The 22,303-nt window shown below is 42.4% G+C and overlaps 1 protein-coding gene across 17 annotated transcripts in view; it reads left to right on the top strand.

Annotated features, from left to right (window-relative positions):
* Nucleotides 1-22,303, top strand: part of LOC118231730 (adhesion G protein-coupled receptor L3-like) — a 219,281-nt gene that overhangs the window by 118,519 nt on the left and 78,459 nt on the right. For 13 of the 17 annotated variants that reach the window (XM_035425857.1, XM_035425861.1, XM_035425867.1 and 10 more), the window contains exons 6-7: nt 4,475-4,489; nt 7,252-8,052. In XM_035425857.1, coding sequence (XP_035281748.1) covers nt 4,475-4,489; nt 7,252-8,052 — 816 coding nt within the window. The remainder of the gene's footprint in view (nt 1-4,474; nt 4,490-7,251; nt 8,053-22,303) is intronic. The other 4 variants (XM_035425858.1, XM_035425874.1, XM_035425871.1 and 1 more) reach the window with 1 other exon arrangement.

Below are 22,303 nucleotides of genomic sequence, written 5' to 3' on the forward strand. Positions count from 1 at the left end.
TCACAATTAAATAATATTGCATTGATTTACAATATTTTTTCATCCTTCTTGCCAACTAAATTGGCGTTAGCCAAAATCCAACTTCATAACACAAAGCAACTAAACAGTAACTAGGCGGCAGAAGGAAAGGACGTTGCATGTACATCTGCACATTTGTGAGTAGCAGGTTTCCTTCCTTTCCGAAAGATGACCATCTTATCAGAGGATATGATGTGTAACATAGTTAAAAACTAATTTGGGACGCATCATAAGGCAGCAAAAAGTCATTGCCAGCAAAAATGTTTTTATAGCAAATTGAATGCGTAATTGCGGAGGAAGAGCCTGATTAGCGGTGTTCTATAAATCACAGTGCGTTCGGGGTGAGGCTGGGGCTCGGGGAGCCGTTTCGCTAATAGCCCCGCGCGCAGTTATAATCGATCAGGCCTCGTTCTCCGCGCGCGGGTTTGTGGCGCGGTTGTTTGGGGCGGTAAACGCCGGGACCGAGGGGTTTAATTGTCGATCAGATACGTCGGGGCGCCCCCTGTGGCCGCCCATGTTAATGCGGGGTCCCGGCGTTTTGCATCGGTAATGAGATTCGGAAATTAGTTAAGTGCTTTTTTGCCCCTTATTTATTTTCATTTATACACTTTCAAAGTAGCAAAGATCAAGGCCCAATTAGGAAAACAAAAGCAGGTTATTTTAACTCCCAGTGTTTTTGTGTTGTTTTGCTTTTTTGTTGTCACCTGGTACTTGCCCTCATGGTTGATTGGTTGGCTGTAGTCCAGTCATCTGAAACTGCTACAGTAGCACAGGATTGTCAAGGGTTTGAAACACACAAGGTGCCCAGAGACTACAGTTTTGACCTCCCATATCCTTAACCATGTGCTGTCGAGTAGGTGAGTTAATAATAAGGATTCTGTTCACAGTTTCCGCACAGATGAAGATGAGATGACAGTGAGCCCCATTCAACCATGAATCTCTATTAGGCTCTCTGGCTGTAATGATCTCATTTGGATTACCTCACAGTCACTGTGATAAAATGGAATGTTAATTATTAAAATACCTATCCATACAGCCGTACCTCACACAGATTCCATGACTGGATCACTGTTCATTTAGCATGAATCCTGTATCTTCACTGCAATTATCTTTTTTTTTAAAGTAAATTTAGCTCACTAAAGTAGATGAGGTATTCCCTCCTCCTGACTTATCTTATTTACTATAATTGACAGACAGCACAATGATTACTTATTCTAAATCCTCTGAAGTATGTCCTCGGTCTTAGAAGAATGTTCTGGAATTCAAAGTAAAAGAAGAAAAGAGCTTCTTGTAGGTGTGTGCGGTGCACATAATTGTATATATGTAGAAATAGTATTTCTAACTATTCTGTCTATAAATCATTTGCAGTTTTACAATATTTCATCTTGCATCTTGTGGATGGAATGGGGAGCTTTTGAAGATTGCATTCTCAGAACTCACAATGTTGATAAGCTGTAGAATTGGGTAGGCATATGGAATGTTCCAGGTCAGGAATCCCACACTAATAGATTGTGAAGGCTCATATTAATCACTGCCATTATTATATTACAAATAACAGACTCTACAACCGTGTCTTTTTGTGTAGAGAAGCATTGACGGTGTATTAAGTTAACTGACTCCGAGAAAGGCATTGCAGAAGTTGAAGGGTAAACCCCGCCGCCTTCGGTTCTTTTGATTAAGTTTGCTCAAAAGCTCCGTTTGCTCCAGCTCTTCTACAGATTAGTCTGCTTTGAAGTCAGCCAGGTAAGCATTCTTTTTATACATGCTTGTCCTTGGCGCTAGGCTAACCTGGCTACACCAATCTATTCCTCCCGACAATAGCTGGGCAGAGGTCTGTGTGGTATAATGAATAACTTTCGGAAAGTTTCCCTGGCGAGCTGCAGACTTGTATTGTGTAGCAGTGCATTTTGAGAGAGCAGTAGAAAGGAGGGAGTGCGAAGTCGTGGAAGTACAAGTATTCAGAGGATCTCATTTACACTTTGTCAAGTGCAGTTTTCTCCATGACAACATATGTGTAAACTGTGTGCAATGGAATGGAAGAGGAGCGGGCTGGAAATATGTGTTGTATGCTAAACTAAATGCAGATAGCTAAATGACGGAGGAGACAGATAATGAAGACCCAGTGTAGATGACAGGTCTTGTTTTGTGGTTTTTTTTTTGTTGTGATAAATTTAGATGGCATATAATTAATTATGTCATTGTTGTTGCACTACAAGTTATTTCAGACTATCTGAGCATTTTACTGCAAGTGACCTTAGTCCTAGATTGCAGATTTGTTGTAGTCAAGATGTAATTTTGGGATAGTCATGCTGTTGCATGAATGAATATGATTATGCACATTTTTATACCCACAATACAGCTCCCTAATATCGAATTTTAAAACATAGTATGTTAATGAAGATTCATTTTGTCAGATTCTGTTTAAATAATTATTTTAGGTGCCAGCAGGTTTTTTGGAAAATTAGTTTTTTGGAAAAAACTTGTTAAACAAATATTATTTTTTTCAGAGCAATTGTATTCTGTAAAGTAATATAGCTTTCTCATTTCTTAGCATACAAAAAGAAATAATCTACTGCTTCCCGGTAAAACAAAACTAATTTTGGCTCATGTGTAATTTATCATATTTGCCATCAAAGCTGTTCGCCTCAGATGAGTTAATCTATTTTGGAATGATGCTTTCCGGTAGAGATACCGGTAATATTGATTCATATGGATATACATTCATTTATAATAACATTAATATTTATTATTTACATGTTTTTCACCCGTGGTGGATCCTCAATTTAAATTACATTCTGAATGCCAAACAGAAACAATATTCTCTATTCAATTTCAATGTATCATTATTGGATTTCAGTGCATCTCTGCTCTTTGAAGATTGCCCCTGCCACCGCCCCCCCCCCCCCCATTTTGACACAGCAGGCACGACTGAGAAATGTCTGACATTATATACGTTTTTTTGCTAAGGAAAGGTTTGGTATGTTTATGCATTAAAATATAGTTTAAGCTCCAGTAACTCTGATTAATCCGCTCCTGTTGAATGAAGGATTACGGACATGGGCTTTGTTGGGGGGGGGGGGGGGGGTCGAGGGGGCGGGGGGTAGGACAGATGTCCGTCGTGCTGTTCGTGGTTTGGATGATCTAGGTGCTAGGTGGCAGCTGCAGCTGGGGGGTGGTGTCGGTGGGGAGTGGGGAGGGGGGAGGGGGAAGGCACAGGTTTTCGCAGAGTGGACGTGGGCCATGCAAATCACAGCACTGGTTGTTTTTATTGTGTCTCCCCTTTGCGGGTTGTCTTTTTTTTTTTCCTTCACACGTGCGGCGCCCAGGGTTGCAAATTTATATGCAAATTCCACGGGTCGCATAATGGGGCACACTAGCGTTAGCATACCCTCATCTACCTGGGCCCATAATGAATCTGAAGCTTCCCTTAGTGCTGACTGAACCTGTTGACCTTTTAGAGTGCCTGAGTGAAACACTGTTGCTGTCTGTGGATCTCGGGGCTTTAAAAACTGGATGGCCAGCTTATTCTAAGAGATCCATTTTGTTCATGCACATCTTATCGCATTCTAGTTGGGTGCAACGAAACATAAACATTTCTGTTTTATTTGGTATTTTATTTGGACTGTTTGTTAGGTTCTACATTATCTGTATATATGGTACTCGTTTTGTATCTATGTGAGCTACAAAATGTTTAAGAAATGAGATTGTTTTTTTTTCAGTTTTAAATGCCTCATTATTCTATGTGTATTCCTTGATGAGGAATGGTTTGTCCATTCTCAAGCAGTTAATACAGGTTCATTTTAACAATCCTTTTAAGATATCATTATCAGAGTGCATTACCTCATTCTCTTATGGGTTTTGTTCGACTTTTTCAAGCATTGAAAAATTCTGCATGATCCTGTGATACCATTAATGAATCTTCATTCATTCATTTATTTATTCATTTCCCAGTACCTGTTCACTCTTCAGACAAACTAATTGCTGCCATTTTTTTGCAGTTGAAATGACCATGTTTCCACATTGACTTTTGACATTTGACTTCTGTTTAAATAGTAGGCATAATATTCCTAATGCTGGCATGTAATTTATGTATGCAATTACCCCGCCTGCATGCTGAAAATGGAAAAAAACAAGAGGATTCCAAAAAAGTTAATAGACGTTCCAGTTATCTACATTGTTGATCTTTTCTAATTTTCCTTGAATTAGCAGCAGTGATAAGAATGGAGCCCTGCTGCTGACAGTTGCTTCAGTTCCGTTGTTTTCTCCGCAGGGTATGACATTGCACTTTCTTACCGCATCAACTTTCCCTCCAAAAATCACAGACTTGCGGCACGAGGGACTGGTAAAAAAAAAAAAATGTATGCTATGTCAGGTAAATATGCTTGACAACTACTGCATCATTAATTTATTCTCTTTTCTCTTTCTCTTTCTCATCTCTCCTCAATGCCTAAAATAGAAGTGGAACAAAAAGGTAACTAAATACCTTTCATATCCTCCTTTTCTGCGTGGTTGCTTTATGCTTTATCCAATAATAATGGGGTTCCTTTTTTAGCTCTGTCCGGCCGTTTGTTTTTAACGTCCTTTTTTTTCGCTTGTACTGCTGAGTTTGCGCCCTTCCCTGTTCGTGTCGTTGTCGAAACTCAAGTTGCTCTAAAGTCCCGAAGTCTAACCACCGTGTGTTTTGCCCTTAACTGTGTGTAAATAACTTAACCTTGTGACAGTATCAGCGAGAACAACGCTCGTAATGAGAAGCAAATAAACAGCCCCGTCGTCAAGATCGTGTACTGCACACGTTGTCTGCGTTGACACATTTCAACAAACACGTTCGCATCTGCCTGCCTGCAAAGTGTACATGTTGTGTTGCCCTTAGCAACAGCATGCATATGCTCATGCGGGAATGTTTCAAGCGGCAAAAGGCAATTCCCAAATCAATTTTCCAATTGGCAGTCAGTGCAGTGCAGGCACATTTTTGTGAAAATGTACGTGTAATAAGTGCACACGTTCATACTAACGGTCTATAAGTATTTCTCAATAGACAGTGAGCAAACAGCACTGATTCAGGTTTTATGCGATAGATTTGGAAAGCAGAAATTCCCAAAACATTAAATTTGTAGAAATACCCAAGATGTATCTTTTTTTGTGTGAATGTTTTGCTATAAAACATAAACGGCGACATTTGATGCCTCCAGCAGCTCATCCATGGAGCTGACAGGAAATAGGAAATGACATCACAGTCTCTGTGATAGTGGTAACCTCCAGGCATACCCTTTCAAAGGCAGACCATAAGCTACACGTTGTCCTTACACGATGGCCCTTCACTACACAGAAGCACAGGACCCACACTCACGTGAAATTTGAACTTTTTTTTTGGCTGATACTCAACTGATCATGTCGATTTCGCATGCGATGCTGCTGTTTATGCAAAGCGATCCTCAGTGCACAGGATAATACACTCAACAGCAAAATGGGTAATCTACGCAAGAGCGTACGTCTCGCCAAAAAAGCTATTAACATTTATAATTCCCCCCCCCCCCACCCCCCAGCAAAAAAAAATCCCCAGCAATAAGTTTTTTCTTCTTCTTGCTAATAACCTTTTCTGTCACTTTCCCCTTTACCCATTTCTGAATTCATTTCTTTAATGTCTCTGCAAATCGCCTGCCATTAAAATCCTATTGCTCAGCTGAAGGCTTCTCATGAACTTACTAAGCTTCTGCTCTGGGTGTTCCTTTTGCTGAAGATCTGTGCGGGGCTGCCCTCGATGGGAAATAAGCGTCGGCCTGCCGCGCGCGCGCGCGCGTGTGTGTGTGCGTGCATGCGTGTGTGTGGCATGGTGGACATGTTTAACATGAAGTGACTACAGGTCACTAGCCTTTCCTTCCTCCACAGAATATCACTTCCACGTGTTCTTAAACTTTATTTATGGATCATGAGTTGGATAGAGATGAAAGTTAGTTTCGTTTCCTCTTCATTGTTTTTGGATCACGGAGAGGAAGAGCCTTATCGCCTGATTGACAAAGGAAGACTTCTCTGGCTGGCTGGCTTACTTAAAGTCATTTTCATGAGGCTACATTCAAGCCAGTTTGCTTTTTTTATATGTGTTCCATCCAACAACTGTACATGTGCATGTCTATTTAATAACCAAAAAATAAAACAGTATAAATTATTGTATAAGCGACCGTTGACCATTTGCACGATAGTTTTAATTACTGCAATGGCTACCAATTAATCTGATGCTGTTTATTGACCTCTTTAATTATACTTTATTAAACTTTTAAGGCCACAGGAGAAGACATAGAATCACATTGGGGCCGTTTGAATAAAAGATGCTGCATCTGTTTTTAAAGGATTATACAAGGGAAATGAACTTGGTTTCCAAGACACTGATTGCATTGTTTTGACCACATGCCTGAATTGAAATTTCAGAGAAACCGCCATTTCAAAGCAGCGAGAGGGTCCCTGGCAGCATCTGGAGGGATCCTTATTAGAACACTTTGTACACACACACACCCCTCTGCTTTCCTCTCAGTAACCAATTACCTAATTCCCCATCATAAGTTTTCTTTCATCAGCAGATGCTGCTATGAAATAAGTGTCGACTAAGAGATGTTTATATGCGGTTGAGTTCACTTTATGCAAGACATCCAGTTACAAATAAGAAAAATCCTTATTTATAACTGAGACTCAAAATCGAGCACCTAAATGAACTAACATTGTCCTTCAGGAACGTTTTTCTGACACGAATGTGAGATGTGCATCCCTCACCGGTCCCTGGAGCTGATTGTAATTTGCATTGAAGACATCCGTTTCTAGCCTTGCTTGCTGACATATGACCTCCGATACGCGAAATAAAGCAAAGCAAAGGCAGTTTGCTGTGCATGAAATGTGGCTGAGATATTCTGCACATTTCACAGATAATGGTGAATTGTGTGAGGTGTAAAGACTCGGTTGAAGGGAAGGAGGGAGAGGTGGGTGGGGGGGGGGTCATGTAAACGTCTGGTTCAAGGTTGATGAATGAGGAGAATTTCCTGAAAGAATCAAATGAATGGAGACTTGGCTTTCCTCTGCTAATAGATTTGTATCATTCCTGTGTAGTGACCCTCTCTCTCTGTCTCCCTCTCTCTCTCTCTCTGTCTCCTTCTCTTTTGCTCTCTTTCTTTCTCTCTCATTATTGCTATCTCTCTTGCTCTCTCTCTCTCTCTCTCTCTCTCTCTCTCTCATCCACTATGACTCCAGTTTTCCTGTGCCCCGGCCTGTTGAGGGGAGTTTACCAGAGCGAGCACCTCTTCGCGTCGGACCACCAGTCGGGGGCCTGGTGCAAAGATCCTCTGCAGGCCTCGGACAAGATCTACTACATGCCCTGGACCCCGTACAGGACAGACACTCTGACCGAGTACTCCTCCAAGGAGGACTTCATCGCGGGCAGACCCACCACCACGTACAAACTGCCCAACCGGGTGGACGGGACGGGCTTCGTGGTCTACGACGGGGCCCTCTTCTTCAACAAGGAGCGCACGCGCAACATCGTCAAGTTCGACCTGCGCACGCGAATCAAGAGCGGCGAGGCCATCATCGCCAGCGCCAACTACCACGACACCTCGCCCTACCGCTGGGGCGGCAAGTCCGACATCGACCTGGCGGTGGACGAGAACGGCCTGTGGGTGGTGTACGCCACCGAGCAGAACAACGGGAAGATCGTCATCAGCAAGCTGAACCCCTACACCCTGCGGCTGGCGGGCACCTGGGAGACGGCCTACGACAAGCGCTCCGCCTCCAACGCCTTCATGATCTGCGGGATCCTGTACGTGGTCAAGTCCGTCTACGAGGACGACGACAACGAGGCCACGGGGAATAAGATCGACTACATCTACAACACGGACCTGAGCAAGGACGGCTACCTGGACATCCCCTTCCCCAACTCCTACCAGTACATCGCCGCTGTGGATTACAATCCCAGGGACAACCTGCTGTACGTCTGGAACAACTACCACGTGGTGAAGTATTCCTTGGATTTTGGCGCACTGGACAACAGGCCAGGTAGGCGTGTGTCGGTTATTTTTCAAATATGAGGCGTCTTCTTGGACCGGAAGGGTAAAATGAGGCCTTCTTGTTCGATGAATATTGGGCTGAAGAGACAGTTTATACATGAATGCATTCATAAATTTGAATTATACATTAATTCAAAACCAAAGTTGAAATTCAGCATCATGCAAAGTATCTAGGATGGATAGAGCTGGGTATTGGATATTATTCAAGTTGCAACTCAGTTATTCGGTTAATATATCTGTGGAAAGCTTTAAAAGAAAGAAAATAAACTGCTGCCTCTGTTGTGCAGAAGTGTAGTGACAGCAAAACTATAATTATTTTAACCATATATGAAGTGCTGTAATGTGAAACTTTTCTCAGAACTCACTATTTATTTATTTATACTTATTACAGAGAACTCATTATACCAGAGAAGACCAATTCACTGAATATATTTTTTTGTGTGCTCATAAACATTACATAAACAACAAATGCACAATGAGTGCATTTGTTGTTTATTAATCAAATTAATAAATGAGGGAAGACCTTAGTGAGATAGTGTTGAGACTATTTTTACCTGGTTTGCATTCATTAAAATTTCTTTCAGACCAATATTATGATGGCTTCCGGGTGACACATTTCTGTGTAACTGGCAAAATATATTTTTGAGAGATCTTTACCACCCATTGTTGTGTTACATGGTTTGCTGCAATGTCATCCTTTCAAACATACACTTGATTTTAGCAAAGCATTCAAGATGCAATGTCCCTCCCTCCACGTTTACCATGATCTTGTGAGCTGAAAAGACATTGTGTGAAAGGGAGAGCATCTTTTTCAGGTGAGATAGCAATTAAACCTGCCCTTCCCAGGGACGAAAAGGGAGTTCCCATGAGCGTGATGCTATTTGCTGAGCGTAATTGCTTCTCGTGCATTTTGAGAATGGATGTGTTGTGGCCCGTGCTTTATTAAATGATACCATATTAACCGGAGCTTTTACGTGCGTTTGGGAGTTGTGCTACAAGAAACTACCTGGGGGATTCTCTTTCAACTTTGTTCTTAGCGATCACCAAAGGAATAATGGACTCCTTGGTCCATGGGGATTTCCAGCCAAGATCCGTTCAATGAACTACCCACAAGGTGCCATTAAGGAGAGGTTGCTGACTATGGAGGAAAAAATACATTAATAAATAAAATTAATGCTGCTTCACAAGGGGCTTTGTCCTTGTTAACAAACTCCAAACAATTAATTCATGGGTAGGCAACCCTGATCCTGGAGTGCCTGAAACCATCCTGATTTTTTGCTCTGAGACTATAACTACATAATTATATTAATCACTGGCCCTAATGAATGCAGGTGACCATGTGTTTGAGGTAATCAGCAGTTCGCCATTAAGACCCTGATTATTCCGGTTCAGACTTAATAATGAATCAACATCTTGATTCTTGGTTACCAGGATGTGTTGGTAACCAAGCGATTATATAGCCTAAATAGAAAGGGAGTATGGGTAGTGTAGTTTCTTTATTGAGAGTGTGCATATGTGCCCCTATGACGTAAACAGCGTTAACACCCAGCTAACATGAAATGTTCTCACAGTGCTACTGGGATGTTGTTTCAATGCAATAACGTTGCCGCTACATGGCAGCAACATTGTGAGAACGTTTTGGGGCAGCTGGGTGTTCCAGAGAAGCGATGCGTAAGATGTCCGCACCTCACTGAGATGCCTGAACTGGCGTAGCAATGGAGCATGGGAAATGGGCAGTGGACCAGGGGCCCAGTGCGCTCTACCCAGATGTGTCCCTGTTCAGCGTCTAATGGAGGATGCCCAGAGTCCCACGGCCTGCAAACAGGATATGGCCATTAGTCTTTCCTGTTGCCGTGGAAAGTGAGAACGCAAGTGCACACTGTACGTGCAGTGCCACCTTTCAAATGCGGTGGCCTTTGTGCGTGCTTTTACATGGTCTGTTTCGTCAGCCTTGAGACCCTGATGTGGCACAGGAGTGCGTAAAGGGCTGTTTCATTTATTTGTTTATTTATGTATTCATTCGATTATTTTTATTTGTATATTTCTATTACCCTCCTTTGGTAACAGAATTCTTTTGAAGCCTCCCTGACTACATTGGTCTGTTTGGTATGCTATTCTCTTTTTTGTGTCTAATGGACTTCTTTTTTCCTTCAAGTTCAATCCAAGGATATGCAGGTTAGGGAAAATGGAGGGGGGGGGGGTAACAGGGCATTGCTCTAAAACAGCATGCATGCTCAGTCAACCTACCCTGTATCGATAAAGGTTCATAAATAAAACCCTCACTGCCCCCCCCCCCCCCCCCCGCCCCAACAGCACACCCCCCTCTTTGAGAACCACCATGCTACAGTATACATTGGTGCCTGAGTGCACTTTCAAAATTCAGAAAAGCTGGTTCTGTTGCCTACTTTATTTCAACCATTCCATTTTGTTTTTTGTTTTTTTTTAGAGAAGGGCTAGCATGATCATTTTCTCTCCCACAGGCTCCCGCTCCTGGTTCTTTTGTGTGGAACATGCGTCTCTACACACCATCAAATCGCTAGCTTATAGAAGTCATAGCCGCATAATAGCCCCATGTACTCACTCACTGTTATTTCCTCTTTTCTTTTGTCAAAAGGCAACATTCCTGTGGCGTTATTCAATCAAGCTGCTTTGAAACCCTCCTCTGATTCCACACATTCTGTTTTACCACAGAGTGGAACTGCGTGTCAGTGTAAAAGCATGTCATGAGTACAGCGGCCCTATAGAACATTTTTCCATTCATTTGATGCTATTAGTGTTTCAAGCGGTCTATTCATATTTGGCCTCATTGTGAATTGCACGTGGAAAAAAATGACGTGTGCTCTTAATTAAATAGCACTCTCTTTCAGCAAGTTTTTTTTCTCTAATGGGACTGACCAAAAGAGAATCTCAGTTCATAAGAGTGCCTGTGAATGAAATGCCCCCTGATAATGTGCAGTGTATTCCAGGACATCACTCTTCAGACAACTGAATTCTGAATGTGTGCAGTGAGAAAGTTTGCATGTGTGCATTCATTGTGTGCTTGCTTTCATGCGTGCTTGCATGTGTTGGTGTGTAAGTGCGTGCATGTGTGTATGTGTGTGTGTGTGTGTGCGTGCTTGCCTGTGTGTGTGTGTGTGTGTGTGATTGTGCGTGCTTTTGTGTGCGTGTGTGTGCATGCGTGCGTGTCTGTGTGTGTACTGTGGCAGTATGAGATTGGAAATGGAAGCGATGCTCACATTTGTCCCTCTGTCACCACCTTTCTTGAGCTGACAGAAGATACTGTCGATCTCTCCTCACGGACTTAATTTCTATTGAGTGTGTTCATAGCAACTGCATGCTAGAGCACATTTCTTTGTGTCTGTTATGAGACCTGATATACGTTCATTTTAGGTGTTCATGTGGAACTTTTATTTTTTCTTCAACGCCCTTTGCTCGCATATGGCTGGTCTCGTATGCTAGTCTGCTAGCCATCGTTAGCCCGTCAAGTGAAGCATGCCTTTCACCCTCAGTTTCAATGCATTGTTACTGATTGCCACAAGTTTCTATTTCCTGAACTCCCCAAGGTTGGCCAGCTGATTGTGTGATTTCCCCCCCCCCCCCCCCCCCCCCCCCATTTTTCATTATAATACAGCTATTGAGAGTACAAGAACTGTTCCATATCGAGCCTGGATGGCTGAAATGGAGTGGCTGAGACCTACTCCTTGGTTAGCCTGTAACCCAAAATGACAAATTTCACGTTTCGTAGCGTACCGAACAGCAAAAAAACAAGACCAGGTCAAAACCTAGTATATGGCTGGACCGGCCGACCAATGGTGTAACTTTGTCACTCGGCCGACCAATGGTGTAACTTCATCACTCAGTGACTCAGTCACAGACATTCGTGTTTGTTGGGCTGGCCCCGCTGTTGCGGTCTAGCCAAAAATAATAATAATAAAAATTTACTCAGTGTACGCACCTTGACTCCACTTCTTCGTTATTACCACGACAACAAGTAGAGGACCCAAAAAGTAATGGTGCACACTTCCAGTCAGAATCTGAAGCCATCCTTGGCGCTTGTGCCGGGCGCCACTTTTGGAAAGTGTGTCACGCGTCGGTTTAGCCCCTCGGAAGGAGATCTCCGTGCGCTCTCCGCCTGGCTCCAGGGACGAGTGGTTACCGTAGCGGCGACGGGCGCCTCAGGGGCCGAGCCAGCCAGCATAGACATTTAGTCAGATTCTCAGAGGGCGTTTCCCTTTGTCCTGCTTTATGTGCGAATTGTCGTGAATTGTTGTTTGAACCGGAACCTTCCATTTAGGCCCCACTTCGCTGAGCCGAGGTGAGTGGTTAGAAAGAGCTGGAAGAGTGCGTGAGTTTGTTGCTCTGAACTACACTGCTATTGGAGGAGTGTAATCCAGGTGCTGGAGGTTCGCACGACTGAGGTAAACAGTGGCGACAGTGTCCTTGTACAGTACAGTGGATTAAATGAACCATCAAGCTTTTCAGTGGTCCAGTGGGACACATATCAAAACACAAGAACTAGTCACAAACATTGGAAAAGAAATTCATAAAGAAAGGCTGTAGATCTCCATAACATTTTTGGCAAGTTTAATGTGGTTCGCTTTATCTTGCTGAAGCATTCAGTAGCTTTTAATGTTAGGGGAACTGGAAGCACCAAGACGGAATAGTTGACACATTACAACAGTTGGAATCTGTGTACAGGAATGCATGGTCCAGCATTTGAGATTGCGTGTTGGTTTCTGCCTCACTGCATAGACGTGGAGTAGTAGGGACTTCAAAATCCTCAGGCATGAAACTGTAATCACTGCAAAGTCAGTTAATTGGACTCCGCCCAGCCTCGTGTAATAACAACCAACTATGAAAATAAAGACAGAAGAACAAATAGCTTGCTCATTGATGCTGAAATGGCCTTGTATGCCTTTTTAATGTTAATTTTGGTCCCTAAACATCAAAGTTATTCAGTATTATCTATGTATTTCCCTTTCCTTTAATGCTTTCATTATTCTTTTTATAACTGCATTGATTATTCATTCCATTGAGAAATTATCTGGTGTGTTCAAAAGGAAGCTTGTAGGTTGAAGTTATCTATTACCTTGTCCTCAGATAAGGTCCTCGACTAGGAAAATAGTACAAGTTCTAAATACACAAAAGTGTTTCTGAAGTAGTGTACCATTTTATGATGATTTTCTTATTTTTTTTGCTCTAGGATTATCTAGGTGATGGTAAGTGTTCTCTTGGAATGTTTGATCAATATCACTCTGTGTGTGTGTGTATGTGTGTGTGTGTGTGTGTGTGCGTCTGTGTGTGTGTGTGTGTGTGCATGTGTGTGTGCGCGTGTGAGTGTGTGTTCGCGCGCGCATGTGTGTGTGTGTGTGTGTGTGTGTGTGTGTGTGTGTGCATGTGCGTGTATGTGTGTGCTGTATACCATATATACGGTGTACTATGCTATGAATGGAAAACAGGAAGACACAGAGATCAATGGCATGCATCTGTTCATACTGACAAGAGAAATCACTGATCCTACAGTAAGAGCCGTGTACCTGGACCTCTCATTGTGATGTCATGACCTGTAGTTTAGTGCGTCTGAGGTCGGCCTTGGCCTCGGCGTCGCTGAAAGAAAGGCCACGGATGGCAGCCGGAGCGCGGGGATAAAAGGTGGCTGGGGTCGTGCCCTGCCGCGCTTCAAAGATCAGCGTGCGGGGGCCGGCGTGCGGGGCGGCGTTTGGGCGCTGACATTTCGGCACCCGCGCCCCCCCCCCCCCGAGGCTCCCCCCGAACTCCCCGAGTTCGCGCCACATGTTGCCATCTGTCCCGGGTGGCGACGCCCGGCTGCTCGGTCGGGGACGTGCCGGCGGGCCGACAGAACGCCGACCCTCTGTAATGAAGTCGGGTTCGTCTGTGACCCCGGCCCATCGCCGGGGAATAGAGATCCGCTTAATTGAACGAGATTTTCCCGCAGCTGTATTTGGACAGACGGAGCGGGGGGCGTTCGTGGGGAAAAGCGATCGCCACGGCTGTTTGGGGGCGCCCCCGACCCTCGCGTCCTGAGTTATGACTTCATCTACGGCCATCAAATAACAACCAGACTTGCGTTGCGTTGAATGTTTTTGATTGGGTATACAGTCTGGATAAAGATAAACAATAATGACTCACTTCAATCCCCGCCATGTTTGTACAGTTCCTGTGGTGCATATCATATTCATGTTCATGGTACATATACGTTTCAGTTATTTTACCCATAGCTGAGCCAATTTTAAAAAAGAAAACATTTTGCTCACAAAAGCTTCTTCAGCACATATTTTGGGTGTCTTTTCAGGTGCAGCAAAGCAGTTGCTTCACACGGAACCCTGATTTGAGTGGAATCCCTCCCATATACAGTGGCTCCCTGTTCTGAGTCCTTGCCAACATGCTGTCTGGTGCGGTATGCATGAATTGTAAGGGCAGATGCGCTGCTGACCTGAGATTTGACCTTGGCTTAAATCCCGCACGGAATCCAATATGAGCGGGGGCTCACGGTGAAATGAGCATTACAGACAGGCATTCCTAATATTTCGGCATTAGGGAGAGAAATTCCTCGGATTTTATTGGCTGTCTTTATTGGTCACAGTCACGCCAAGTGCAAGTGCACACATGTGGTCAACTGAATGATTCGGTTACGCATCTAGACAGTACCGGGAAGTGTTGGTCTATGAGGGAGTCTTTTGAACTTAAAATCAAAACTGCCACCGGACCCCCGAACTGCCGGGCGAGGGTGAGCGTGACGTGTTAGCAAAGGATGTCAAAGACGTCCGAGCGTGCGAAGGAAAATTTCAGTTGACCAAAACACCGACTGTTATTTCTGTTCCAAAAGGCAGAACAGTGAAAAGGTAAAAAGGTCAGCCGTAACCACCTACAGCAGCCAAACGTTTGTGGGTTTTGTTCCTTAAAATTACATTGCGTGCCGCCGACAACGTGGAGGTGGGTTCGTGAGTAATCCTACCGTGGATTTAAAATCTCCACTGATGTACGGCAAAAAATCCGCCGCTGACGGCAGAAGATCAAAGCCGCTGCTGCTCTCACATTATTCAGATTGCAGGCCGTGGAAGGTGTGCTCTGATATAGGGCTGCAGAATGACACCTGTAATTCAGCCGGTGTTGAACTGAGTATAGGTTGCAAGACCACTGTCTGATGCTACTTGAAAGTACTCTTTCTGTCATTCAGAAATTTTGTCATTTAAAACATAAAAATGTTCTGTCCTGTTGTTCTCACACACACACACACACACACACACAAATACACATGCAGGCGCACACACACACACACACCTTATTGTCTGCAGTGTAGAGTTATGACAGCTGCTGGATTGAGCCATAGTCCTTTCAGATATCTGTGGAGTTCTGTAGCTTGAAACACAAGAGCATCCCTTGGACAGGACAAAGGTCATTGGCCTGGAGACAGAGGTCTCTCACAAGTGTGCCCCAGTCAGCAGGGAGAATAACTTAAACACAAAACATTAAAATCACAACAATATAACAATAAAAATAACAATAATAATAATAATAATAAATAAATGTTGATGTTATTCAGACGGGGCACCTGTTATTGCTGGCCGTATGTGAATCGCTGTTTATCACTGCAAACTGTGGACAGCGGGAGAGCTTGCACTACAAATCACGCTGGGCTCACTGCCTCAAGTGCTGAGGGGTTATCTGATTCTGACTGGAAGGTGTTGCTCACCAAGCTGAGAGGAGAAATCCTTCAGCTTGAAAAATGCTGATAATGATATCATAACCCCCACCAGCCCCCTCCCACAGAAGAGTATTCAGCACAACTTCTCTACATCTGCTCTGAGCCTTCAATTAATCTCTGTCTCTAATAGAGGAATGGGGAAACGAAATTTAGGATTTTATTCTTTTTAATAAACACTTCTGTATTTCTTTTTTTTTTTTTTTTGTAAGTTTGAGTTTTTTAGTTACAGCCCTGTCCCTTGAATTAAGATTGCTTTTGTGAACTTTCTTGACCCGTTGCAACTTGAGTTTAGGTTTTATCAGCAGAAAATCTAAGCCACTGTGGTTACTTTGAAGTTGTGAATTCCTCCTTATCAGCACCATTAGAGTTCTCGCTGAGAGCTTTGTATTATCACATCATCCAGCTCCCCTGGTTGTCAGTGTTTAAATCCAGACCCACGGCTTTTTCCCAAGAGCAGGATTGCTGCTCGCTCTCTCTCACCCTCTCTCTCTCTCTCTCTCACACACACACACACACACACACACGCACTCCACCTGTGTGTGCATTGCGTTCACTAAGCCCCCGACTCACCGGCTGAACTGAGACGGGAGAGGCTGAAACGGCTGAAATCGCGTGAATTCGGGATGCTCTCCAGCTCTCTTATTCTGTGGTGATTTGTCGTCTCCTCCTCTGACCCCCCCTCTGCTTACGGATGCAAAACGAGCGATTAATAGCCAAATAATGTGACGCGTGGCCTCTGTCCATTAGGGGTGCTCTGTGTCTGATGATATCAGGTGCATTACGGGACGTCCCGATGCATAATTTACTGCGGTGCAGCCTGGCAGATTGGTGGCCTGTCACTGCTGAGTGGCCCATTAGATCACCAGAATTTTAATGATAATTTATTGCGCCTCTCATCCGCGTGTAGCTTTTGGATTACCGCACTAAAGTTCTGTTCTGACATTATTATTATTATTATTATTATTATTATTATTATTATTATTATTTTATTGCGGTTGTTGTTGTTGTTGTTGTTATTATTGTACTTTTATTTAACCGGGGTGATCAGTTGAGAACAAATTCTCATTTACAATTATGACCTGACATTGAGAAAACAACAACAACAACAACAAAACAACAACAGTAATAATTCCAAAGACAATATTAGTTACATGAAACACACTGCAGCCTCAGAGCCAGTGTTAATGAGACATTCAGTAGAGGATAATTTAGCAGATAAATCTCAGGGTAAGCAGGTAACATACTGATCATTACAAATTACATTTGCAGACTTCGGTTAAAATTTACCTTACAGGCTCTTTAGAAGCAGGTATGGAAATGAGTGCATCCAGTTGTAAGTGTTCTTGTTGTTTATAATTTCGCTGCTGAGTACTTGAATGAAGAACAGCCTTTGTTTGTCCACACCAAAAATCATCTTTTTTTTGTAAATCATCTTTTTGAAAATCATCACTTTTAAACGAGAATGAATATGCCTGATCTGTACAACCTCCACCCTGTCAAAGCAAACAAATCAAGAAACTATTTTTATTTAATTAGAAATTATTTAAAAAGAAATATCGTAGAGTGGAATATGTCTGTGTGTAGTAATATGTCAACCATTCTAAAAAAATAAAATAAATAAATGAAATGAAATACCTCTTACTCTGTAAGGTCCCTCTGCCAGGTAGAGAATTTCGAGCTATGGTTCAAGGATGAAGGCCAAGGAGCTTTTGAAACGGCTCATGGATGAAGTTGTAGAAACGCACAGATCGGGAGAGGGCTATAAGAACTGTCAAAGCATCTGAATGTCCCTTTGAGCCAGATCAGGTCAGTCATTATGAAGTAGGTGGGTGTCTGATACCACCCAAACACTGCCTGGATTAGGCTGTCACTCAAAGCTGAACAGTCAGCGAAGGGCAATGGAGGGCAGTGGAGAAACAACCGCAAGACTGACGGCCATTTTGAAAAAGAGCTACTGAGTTCAAAGGCTGCGATACGGAAAATTATGACCACGAACGCGCCAATGTTGGCTAACCATAATGTCTAGCTTGCAAATGAAACCGAACGTGATAAAATGTAATTCTATATTTGAAGCAGCAGAAGCAAGCATTAAACCACACAGGTTTGAATGATTTAATCCATCAGAAATACAAATCTGTAGAGTTGAAACGTGCTTATAAGCTGCTCTGTCTACAAATGCAATTACGTTAGGTACCAAGTACAGTTCCGTGGAATGAAGGATTTCTTATTTGTTTTTTTCATCATCACCATATCTGATCTAACATGGCAGGAAGAAGCAATTGCATTCTTGTCAATAATAAAACCATATAGCCTACCAGTCAACTTGCATGTGTGCATGTAGCTTTATCTCTTATGGCTCCTTGAGAGATTTATTATTATTATTATTATTGTTGTTGTTGTTGTTATTATTGTTGTTATTTCCTGCAACAGGAACGTATTGGTATAACATTCTACTGCTGTGTAAAATAGTTTGAGATCACTTGCATTAGAACCGCGCAGCGTGGAAACAATACGGCTTCATCACCGTATAAAGTGATAACCGGCATAACTCACGCGCTGTGTTCAAAGAGACAGCTCTCTCCTGCATGTCCAGTCAGATTCAATGCGTGAGGTGTCAAATAAGTGAGTGATAAATCACTCTCAGTGGTAATGAGACGTGGCTCTCTGTCCCGTACAGAGGCCGCTGCTGGTATGTGCACTCTGTGTGGTCCTTTAGCACCACAACCATCCCTGAGCCCCACAAAATGGCCTGTTCTCGTCATTATCTTATGTAATTCAAGTTTTTACATTTTTTTTATTTTCGTAAGACATTTGATCTGCCACATATGTGTTTGTGTGTGTGTGTGTGTGTGTATTAAATAAATAATAAAATTGCCAAAATAATACAATGTGTGGCAGGCCACTGCAGTATTCTGTGGGTCTCACTTACTGGAGAGCTGTGATTGGTTGTTTCAGCTCACTGGATTATTGAGAATTCTATCTTGCCGCAGAATGTGTTCTTAAGTATCTCTGGTTAAGACAGTGCCGCTTGGAGAAGCAGGGGGGGATAGCAGAGGTGTTTGCAATGTGCAGGAAGCTTATTCATTCATAGGTCTGTCAACTTGCTCGAGTGGTTTAGTCATTTTTTTTAGTGGTTCACGACCCGTGGGACACTGCTGTGCTAAATCACAAATCAGATTTAATGACGGGGCGAATTATAGCGGTTGCAATAATTATAATTATTATTATGAAAAGTATTTGCTTGGATAAATGAAACATTTACATCCTATAATGTAAATGGTTGTAACTCTTGAGAAATAGGAAGTAGCCCCCTTTAAACATGCTCTGTGAGAAGAGAGCGTTGTTCGTAACCAATCAACCTCTTAACTAAGGCCATTCACGCTATTGCTAACATAGTATTAAAATGACTGGCTTGCTGTTAAACACAGAAAACCAGGATCGGTACCTGCGTGTTCATTAACAGATAACGGATTGTATTCAGTTCAGTGGATTGAATTGCACCCTGGATGAGATCTCCTACATCCGTACCTTAGTATTGCCGGTGAACATCCAATTATTTCATTCCAACTGAACAATACGGCACAGTGGGATGTTTTTTTTTTTTTTTTTCGCTTGATATAAATTCTGTGTAATAGAAGTGGTATGTTTCAGCATAGTGAGCTGCACAGAAATTGAGATAATCTAATCATTCATGTGTAACCACTGGTGAGGATAAAATAATTATGCAGAGAGTATGCTTTGAAATGGATTTATGGATTAATCACTTCCTTTTGAGGTGAAAAGAACATGTACACAATTTGTTTCAGGATAAAAGGAGGCTTTATTATTGTTTTATTTCTGAGACAGATGAATTTACTTGTTTGCTCGCTTAAGCAAAGAGCACATGAACTGGTTTTGTCAGAATAAATAAATAAGTAAAATAAGCAATCATAGAAGCTATATGATTGCTTGAGTGCTGTGAGCTGCCCCACTTGCTGCTTGTGTTTGAGCAGGTGTTGTTGGGCATCTGGCCACTAATTTATTGGCTTCATCCGTTTGAGGAAGTTGCATGTGGGTTGCTTTAATTACATTACACCACAGATGCACCGCACCACATGTCCACCCACCACCAATCAAACAGCTACCTTGTTTCTTTAGTCTAAATTATGTTGTGGAGGTAGATGGGTTCCTGTCATACTCTGAAAAAGTGTAAATTATTATTATTGTTGTTGTATTCATTAATTAATTTATTTTTTATTATTAGTTATTATTATTATTATTATTTAAAGCTTCAATTGTTCACCCATTTGGATCCTGTGGTTGAAAAAGTGCAATTTCATTTTCAGTGTCATTGTTCAGGAATGTAGGCCTGCTGGGAGCATGCACTTGTCTTAAATTGCTGCAGAAATTGTAACAGATTTATCTATCCCAAAACAGAAGGGTCAGCTGTTGATTATAGAGAGTGAGTGTTTGGGTCACTTGTCCTCGCATTCTTGGGGGGGGGGAGGTGGGGGAGGGGGGTGTTTCTCTTTTCTCCAGTGAAAACGATGAAAATAAGTAACTGTCGGCCTGAAACAGAAAGGAGTAACTGTTTTCAGGGTATTCAAGGCTCGAAAGGGCCAAGAATGAGTCATGGCCAAGTCACAGACGAACAACAATTTAGGTATTTATACATTAACACTGTTGCCTTGTGTGTAGCTTAGAGAGATGCCATGGAAACAAGAACAAACTGAGAAATTTGCGTATTTATGTACTTTTTTGTACATTTATGTACTTGTGTTTTCAGATGCATTTCGTTTTCTCAAAAATATATGTGTATATTCATTAATCATTCATATTCTGTTACTTCTGTGTAAAATTATTTGATAACTTGACTAGAATCCTGAAAAAGTATTCAAACCCCCCCAATATGTAGCTCCCTGAGGCCATTTCCTGCCACAATATTGTACTGCATTATCTGGCAACGTCCGCATTTGTGAGAGCCTTCCTATTCTCAGGCCTTTTAAATGGCCTTTTTACAGACATTTTACCCTGCAGTGGTCCACTTGCTGAAATATTTTTAGTGTTATTCCAGCTATTATCTAGTTTGGACAGTGTAAGGAAATCTTAGGCCACTTAGCTCATAGTGAAAGCATTTTTATTTAGACAAGGCAGTTTGATCGATCTTTTAGCATCATCACCCTGCTGAAAATTCCAGCTTAAACCAGCCTAAACTGGTCAAGCTAGTTTAAGCTGTGTTATGAACACTTTTAGCCGGTCTTTAGTAAGCTAGTCCCCCTGTTTGGCCACCTGCTTACTCTACCCGCTTAACCAGCTTTCACCAGCCACAGACCAGCTATGACCTTTGCACAATATATTTATGAAGTGCATAAGATATGCAAAGAGCACTCTTTGTAAAGCAGTGTTCAAGTATTCTCCTCTTGGGTATGACATTTGTGCTGTCCTCTGGACTGGGTCTCTGCCTGGTTATTTTGCCTGTCTGTATGGTCGAATGTCTTAAGTACATACCTCTGGTGATGTTAGGCTTTGATATTAAATGAATGCCCCATACTTTATTACCAGCAGTCAGGGATAGTAAAACAGAGGTGGGGTAGTCGTAGCACCACTCGTTGGTGACTACCAATAAAACAATTGCAGTGGTGATTGGTGGAACTTTCTGGCTATACTTCCACAGAGTATCCAGGAAGTAGTATCCGCCAATCGCGGCTGCTGTTGTTTGACTTGCAGTTACCAACATGCGCTATGATTGATGGAGGTCCTTTTCTGTGATGATGTCACAACCGACATAGTCCTGTTTTAGTATACCTGTCTGTGATGTTCGCTGATGATTGAAATGTGCTCTTTGAGACTAGTCAAATGTATGCAATAAACTCTGCAGTTATATATTTCTCAAAGGTGTCGCATTAAAAAAATAATTTTGCATTTGAATGGTTGAATCTTTTCAGCATGAATATAGGCCAGTATAAGTGATTCAGTAATCTGTCTCTGGCTTTGGAGAGGAAACTGGATGACTCACTGGGGATGCCTACATTTTCAGCATCAAAGAGCTTATAACATGATTTGTTTTTTTATTTTAAAATAGCAGCATATTAATAGTACAATAGAGTGGTGTCTTCTCATTGTTGTTTTCCCCTTTGTTAGCAAATGTCTAACCAAACTGATGACCAGTTTGACCTCATAATTAGTGTCTGTTTATATCCCAGTATGAATCAGTATGTTTGCATCTCAGTTCTTTTGGAAACTGCTCCTGTATACTCTATAAGAAATCCCAATATATTAGGGGTTTTTTTTGTGTGTAAACTCAATATTGCTCTCCCAGTGACCTCTGGTTCATTAATATGGAGTTCACTTACAAGAGTCATTTTATTCATTTGCCCAGGAGGTGAAGGCAGATTGCTAATGATGAAGGTCCTGATGAAGACAGCTGCATTTCTGCGTTTGCTGTTTCCTGTGATGTCTCATTGGTAGCAGCCATGTAGAGTACTGCTTCCCACATGTATCTGGTCTTGATGGGATGATGAAGAAAGAGTTACAT

The sequence above is a fragment of the Anguilla anguilla genome, chromosome 7 (assembly GCF_013347855.1).
Source record: "Anguilla anguilla isolate fAngAng1 chromosome 7, fAngAng1.pri, whole genome shotgun sequence".
Lineage (NCBI taxonomy): Eukaryota > Metazoa > Chordata > Actinopteri > Anguilliformes > Anguillidae > Anguilla > Anguilla anguilla.